General features: G+C 37.6%; 1 protein-coding gene across 1 annotated transcript; it reads right to left on the reverse strand.

Annotated features, from left to right (window-relative positions):
* Nucleotides 1–1,966: 1,966 nt before the first annotated feature.
* On the reverse strand, nt 1,967–6,261 carry LOC120580735 (uncharacterized). The gene is made up of 2 exons (XM_039834885.1): nt 5,893–6,261; nt 1,967–3,097 (listed from the first exon to the last, which is right to left on the reverse strand). Exon 2 carries the CDS (start codon nt 3,070–3,072, stop codon nt 2,050–2,052), a length of 1,023 nt encoding a protein of 340 aa, XP_039690819.1. The 5' UTR covers nt 3,073–3,097; nt 5,893–6,261; the 3' UTR covers nt 1,967–2,049.
* Between the last annotated feature and the right edge of the window lie 373 nt (nt 6,262–6,634).

Here is a 6,634-nt window from a genome sequence, read left to right on the forward strand (position 1 = left end):
AGCAGAAGTTGCCATTAATCAACCCACATGCAGAAATCGCCTTCAATCAAACCACTAGAGAGGTACCAACCCATGTTTTGGCAGAAGTCGCCATACATCAAACCATAGGCAGAAGTTGCCATTTGTAAACCAATACCGAGTGCATTCTTCCATTTGACCCTCTTGCACTGTGATGTCTCTGTCTCTTTTTTTTTTTTTTTTTTTTTTTTTTTTTTTTTTTTTTTTTTTTTTTTGAATCCCTAACTTTTGCCTGGACCGCCCTTTCGGGTTTTCAGTCCACCGGGACGCTCATTTTTGGCTTAAGCCGCCCTTTCGGGTTTTCGACTTAGCAAGCTTTTTACTTTTTTTTTTGACAGAGGTCATCTCACAGCTTTTAGTCATGCCAACCTTGCAGAGTTTAACTGTCCTTGAGACGGATGTTGATGTATGTTTCACCTGCTCATAAGTTCAAAGAACATGTACTTGTTGTTTATGCTTTTCAAAAGACATGATAAAAGTTTTTTTTTTTTTTTTTTTTTTTTTTTTTTTAAAAAGATTTTTTTGAATTTTTTTGCTTTAGGTATTAACATCAAAAATAGAAGAAAAATTTGCAAACAGAATAAATGAGAATTTTAAATAAATGGGCACAAGCTCAAGTTAATGTAAATGGAATGGTGGCCTGCCAAGGCGTGGCTCCACAGATTTTAAAAGTTTGGAAAAATAGTAATTATATGGAAAAGGTACGTTGAACACAATAACCACTGTTTCCTCTACCAACTTTGAATTCCACTGTTTTGAGTCTTTGATTTGCAGACGCTTCAGATCGGAAGCCCTTTAACAGCTAAGATGCCCCAGATGAATCATATCTGATTTGATGCAATTACCTTGCCATGAGTCGGAGGTCTTTTGACGGCTGAAATGCCCCATATGAGTCATGTCCGACCAGATGCAGTTACTTTGTCATGATCCTTAACTTTTGCATAGATCGCCCTTGCGGGTTTCAACCTATCAGGATAATCATTTTTTTTTATATGTCTCTAACTTTTGCATGGACCGCCCTTTCGGGTTTTCAGTCCATCGAGACGCTCTTTTTTTGCCTAAGCCGCCTTTTCCGGTTTGCGACTTATCGAGCTTTTTCATTTTAACAAAGTATTTCTTGACTGCATCGGTATACACAGGACATACAAGTTTAACCTCATGCTTTGTATTAGGCATTCATTGCTCCTGAAGTTTGTTTAAATCAGATAGCATAACTTTTGAGCACAATGCCACTCTCTTGACATTCATGGGGACGAGCCTTCTCTTGTTGAAAACATGCTTTTGATACAATTGTTCACGCCATACAGCAATAACACTTTTAAATTCAATCAAGCTTAGCTTTCATTGGAACTCCCGTTGATGGGACTTTGACCTTCATGTGAGGCATTGCCTTTATGTTGTATACTGAGGGATGGAGGGGGGGTTGCCCCTGCTGAAGTGTTTACTTGAAGTACAATATCCTTGCAAGGAAAATGGTGGCATCTCGTGCCGGTCTTTGTACATGAAAGTCATCTTCTGGACAATCTCTCTTGATATTTGCAGCTTCGACGGCCAAGATGCCCCAGTAGGCGAGAAATATCAGTGGAAGCTTCTTCATCATCCTCTTCTTCAACCTCGGATACAAGGAACTCAAAGTCGAGAGAGAGTACATGGTTTAAGTGTTCAACGGGTTTATTAATGCATGATTTGATTATTGATATAAACATTATGATTATGCAGATATGTGGAAATGATTAAAGAAACAGTTTTTTTTTTGTTTTTTGTATTACCATTTTTCCAGAAAAAGCACAAAATAAAACAAAGTCGGGATCAAGACGACCTTTCACTAATGATGAAAATACATAAAGCAAAAATCCCTAAACAAATTCACTCTCGCCTCGGGTGGGACGAAAGGATTTTTTTGGAAAAACATAAAGCAACAAACAAACATATTAATTGAACAAAAGAGTAGTAGAAATAAACATCAACAAATACCAAATTGCAACTAAACACTCCACATGCCACCACAAGGTCCAAAGATCCGATAGAGGATTAACTTGCACATTCAGATCCAAACTCTTCGAAAGGTATGAGATCGTCTTCAATCAGTTTCTGGACCGCAATCTTCAAAGAAAAACAGCGCTCGACATCATGACCTTGTGCCCCTTGATGGAAAACACAAAAGAGATCAGGTCTCCATCGAGCCGGCAATATTTTCGGTATCGGAGGAGGTGGTCTGGTTTGGACAAGGTTCCTCTCAAGCAAATAGGGAAGCAACTTTGCATATTTAATTGGAATTGGATCAAATTTTATTCTTGGAGCCTGTAGTCGAGGTTGTTGTTGATATTGTTGAGATTGGGACTGATAACCCAGATCTTGGACCGCGTTCATGATGGGCATAACAGCAGAAACAGAGAGAGGAGCCAGATATTGTTGTTGGCTTGGTTGAAACTGGGGTTGATAACCCGGATCTTGAACATTGGTGATGGGTGTAACAGCAGCAACAGAGTGAGAAGCCAGATGTTGTTGTTGAAGTAGCACTTTTATATCTGGGTCTTCAATCAACTTCTGAACTTTTTCCTTCAAAGGATAATACTGCTTAGTGTCATGATCTCGTGCCCCTTGATGGAAGGCACAATTGCGGTCAGGACGATACCCGGGAGGCAGCGTATTTGGCACATGAGGAGGTGACGGGGTTTGAACAAGGTTCGTCTTCAGCAAAATGGGAAGCAAATCCGCATATTTCACAGGAAACGGGTCACACTGCGATGCTTTTTGGGCCTGATTTTGAGGTATAAGCGGTTGAGGAGACTGATTTTGAGGGATAAACCGCTGAGAACCCTGTTGTCGAGACCGTTTCATGCATATTGGCTGACATAGTGCCTGAGGCCTTTGTTGGACAAGCGGTGGATCCTTTGTAGCCATCAATGAAGATACAAGGCTAGTTAACTTCTCTACCTCAGCCCGAAGTGTTGTTATTTCTCCACGAAGCTCGTGGACCTCTTGCTCAAGTTGATCCATCTTTTGTGTTTGCACGAGTGTCTGCATATGTGAGCCGAACTTGGATGAAGACATCTGACCACTTTACTGTTGGATTGACCTTTTGTAGGTAAAAACAAAAATATGAGACATGGACTAGAAACTATGAATGCAAAGATGATGCATGATATGCTTATGCAAAAATAGATTTTTTTTTTTTTTTTTTTTTTTTTTTTTGAAGGACTTGTTAAAGTGAAATGTAAACATGGCAGAGGAACATGGTTTCATTTGAAAATTGTCAAGATATTTACAATAGGTTTCTTTTTCAAAAGGTAAGAACGAAACCAAGGAAGAAGTTCTTTAACATAAGCTAAAAGCTTAGTTAAGATTTTGGAAGTTGTATTTCTCGGTGTTCATTCTTACAAGGTCCATATCCGTGATGTTTACAAAAACTTGTCTAAGTCCTTCAAAAAAATTTTTTTGATGGAAAAGGTTGTTTATGAATGAATGCATGTATGCATGGTTATGCTAAGTGGATAGAATACATGGTGAGGGTAAGTTCCACAACGTTGGAGTCAATGGTAACAACGCCATTTGGTAAGGACTATGGTTTCAAATGTACCTGTATCACGGGTTCTACCAAGTTCCCAAAGTCTTTAACCACTTCCGAATATTTATCGGGTGACAGGAGTACTCCCATTCCAATTATATTCGTCGGAAAGTCTCGTTTGGGTGTAGTATCGCGTATCAACTAATTCAAGAGTACTCTCGATTAGCCACCGCACTACGTCCTAAAAGGCCAAGAGGGGTTAAAGGTGACTAAAGGTCCTCAACTTCAAAGGTCACTTGAAAATAGCATGCCAAACATGAGTACTCACGTTGACAACATATACTTCCAAGATCCCTCCGTTGAGTGGGGTTATCACATGTGCCAATACCGAAGAGTACTCTTGGCATGGAACTATGATTATACCGCCGTCCTATCTTAAGTTTCCCTCAAGCTCGGGTGTAGAGCTTATCTCACCACTCACGTAATAAAGTAAACATGTAAGCAAAATATTTGCAAAGCATAAATAAAGCACAAAATAAATAAAGCAAGGTGGGTTTAACCCGCGTAGGATCTAAGTCCCCAGTGAAGTCGCCATTTCTGTGCTCGCGATTTTCGGATGTCAAACCATTAATTGATTTGAATCGTCGATCTTTGAACTCTCGATTTTTATTCTTGGGAAGGGAAAAAATGAGTAAAAACCCTTATCGAGACTTTGGATTCGGGGGTTGGTTACGCGAAGGGAAGGTGCTAGCATCCTAAGCGTCTATGGTATTTCATAGGAACCTCTTACCTAGATTATTTTGTGCTAAACTACTTGTTTATTTGAAAAAATATTGCCTAACGTCTAAGTGAAAGAATGGAGGGAGAAGAAGTATGTTTTTGGTTATTTTTATTTGATTTGGAAGGACGAGTCCTCTGCCTACGTACCCTTTTTGGGAAAGGGATCAAAACCGACGTAGTTCCACTCAAGAATTTCTTTGGTGGGTTAGGTTGATTTTAAGATTTTTTTCGAAAATGGGTTTTAAGAAGAGAAAGAGGCCTCAAGGCATGAGATAAAGAAAACAAGTGAGGTTGATTGATTTTAAATTTTGAAAATGATCGAAGTTGAATTAAAATTGATTGAGAATTTGATTAAGAAAATAAAGAGAAAATGTTGTTAAGAAAATGATTTTTTTCTAAACTAACGGTGAAAACTAACGTAACGTCGTAAACTAACGGAAAGCGGTAAATAAAATGTGGTAGTGTCGGTGCATGTGTCGGTGCTTGTGTTACCTACATTATTACACCAATTCCTAAATACAAACCTAAGGCCTTTATGCCAAAATAAAAATGCAAAAAAATAAAATTACATCAATTCCCTATTTATACATACTAAGCCAATGACAAGATAAAATGATGAGAAAATTAAATATGCATGCTATGATTTAAGACAAAAATTAAATGGTTAGTAATCACAAGAAATATTATGGTGAATGAGACATAAGAAATAATAAGCAAGAATTAAGACAAATAAAAATTAAGGTCATCATATAAGAAATAAATAAGAAACCATAAAAAAGGAAAACAAATAGAAAGGATTTTTAAAATTAGAGAAAATTAAAATAGTGAGAAAAATATTTTTTGGAATTTTTCTAAACACAAAAATGTCAAAAAGTGCAAAAACAGTATTTAACAAATAAAGATAATTGAAATAAAAAATAATAAAACATTGGCTCAGCAGGATTAATTCTGGACCATTGGATTAAATCAATGGTCCAAGTTCAAACCCCTGGATTCATCATAGCCATTGGATCAAAGATCCAAGGGTTAAAAAAAACACAAAAATAGAGAAGGTAACAAAAGAAAGCACAGCGACCGTCAGATCAACGATCTGACGGTTCAAACAGAAAGCATACCACAGTCCACACAGCAGAACACATACAGAATTTAAAACAGATCAAACAGTGGCCGTCAGATCATGGAACGATCCAGATCTGATGGCTACTAACGCGATGGAGCATTGTATGGTTATGAGTACGTGCGCGTGTGATCCGGCAAAAAGAAAACACTATAAAAGCAAATTTAACATAAAACTAAAACACTTCTCTCTCTAAGTTAAACTTAGAGAGAGAAGCTCTCCCCTCCTTCAAAGAACACGCGACCGGAGAAGATGAAGAGGGGCGGCCGGAGCTGCTCCGGCGCGGTGGTCGGCCGGAGCGCCGCCGCGCCGGAGTTTTTTTTTTTTTTGCTTTTTTTTTGAAATTTTTTACAGTTTCTAAAATCCTTTTTCTTGCTAAACCCAAATCCGGTCTCAGAATTTCCAAAACAAACTCGTACAAGTCTAGATCTAGGAACAAAGATTCAAAAAAAGTGAGCAAAAAAAATACCTCTACTCTCTCTCTCCGGTTCGGTTTGGTTGCTCTCTCCCTTGTTCCGGTTCGTTTTGTTTCTTTTTCCCTCTGGTCCGATTCGTCTCTGTCTGTTTTGGTTCGGTTCTGATTTTCTAAACTTTGGTTTTGGATTGTGTTTGTGGTGCTTGGATTATGTGATGTTTATGTTGATTTCTGGAAAAAGATTAGGAGGATGAAAGCTCATGAATATTCATGAATGTTGTTGGTGATATTCATATTTGTTCTTATGATTTTTGTGTTTGATCTGGTAAAGAGGAGAGAGAGAAGGAAATTGTGTTTGTGACTTGATTGGAAAAAATGTGTGGTTGCTGATTTTTCTGTGAACAGTGATTTCTCTGACTCATGAACAGTGATTTTTTTTCTCTCCCATTTCCCAATGATTGACAGTGTTTTTATAGGGACAAACTAGGGTTGGCTCTGGTACAAACAAATGACCAAAATGCCCCTGCAGCTGAGACTTGGAGAAAAAGATTTGACCAAAAAGATAAATAGATAAATAAAAAACAAAATGAATAAAATAAATAAGAAAATAATAAAAAAATAAAAAGAAAAGAAAAGAAAGAAAGAGGTCACGTGAGTGACTTCTTTTTGTTTTTTCTAAAAAAAAAAAAAAAAAAAAGAATAAATAATAATAAACAAACTAGCCTAAAAAGAAAATAAAAAAGTCCCTTCGGAATCTGACATGAGGTACTTCAAAGTATCCTCCCTGCCGAAATTT

Source organism: Medicago truncatula, chromosome 5 (assembly GCF_003473485.1).
Source record: "Medicago truncatula cultivar Jemalong A17 chromosome 5, MtrunA17r5.0-ANR, whole genome shotgun sequence".
Taxonomy (NCBI): Eukaryota; Viridiplantae; Streptophyta; class Magnoliopsida; order Fabales; family Fabaceae; genus Medicago; species Medicago truncatula.

Bases quoted from the DNA above. Each gene is read 5' to 3' on its own strand.
- LOC120580735 (XM_039834885.1), bottom strand. From the start codon at position 3,072: ATGTCTTCATCCAAGTTCGGCTCACATATGCAGACACTCGTGCAAACA.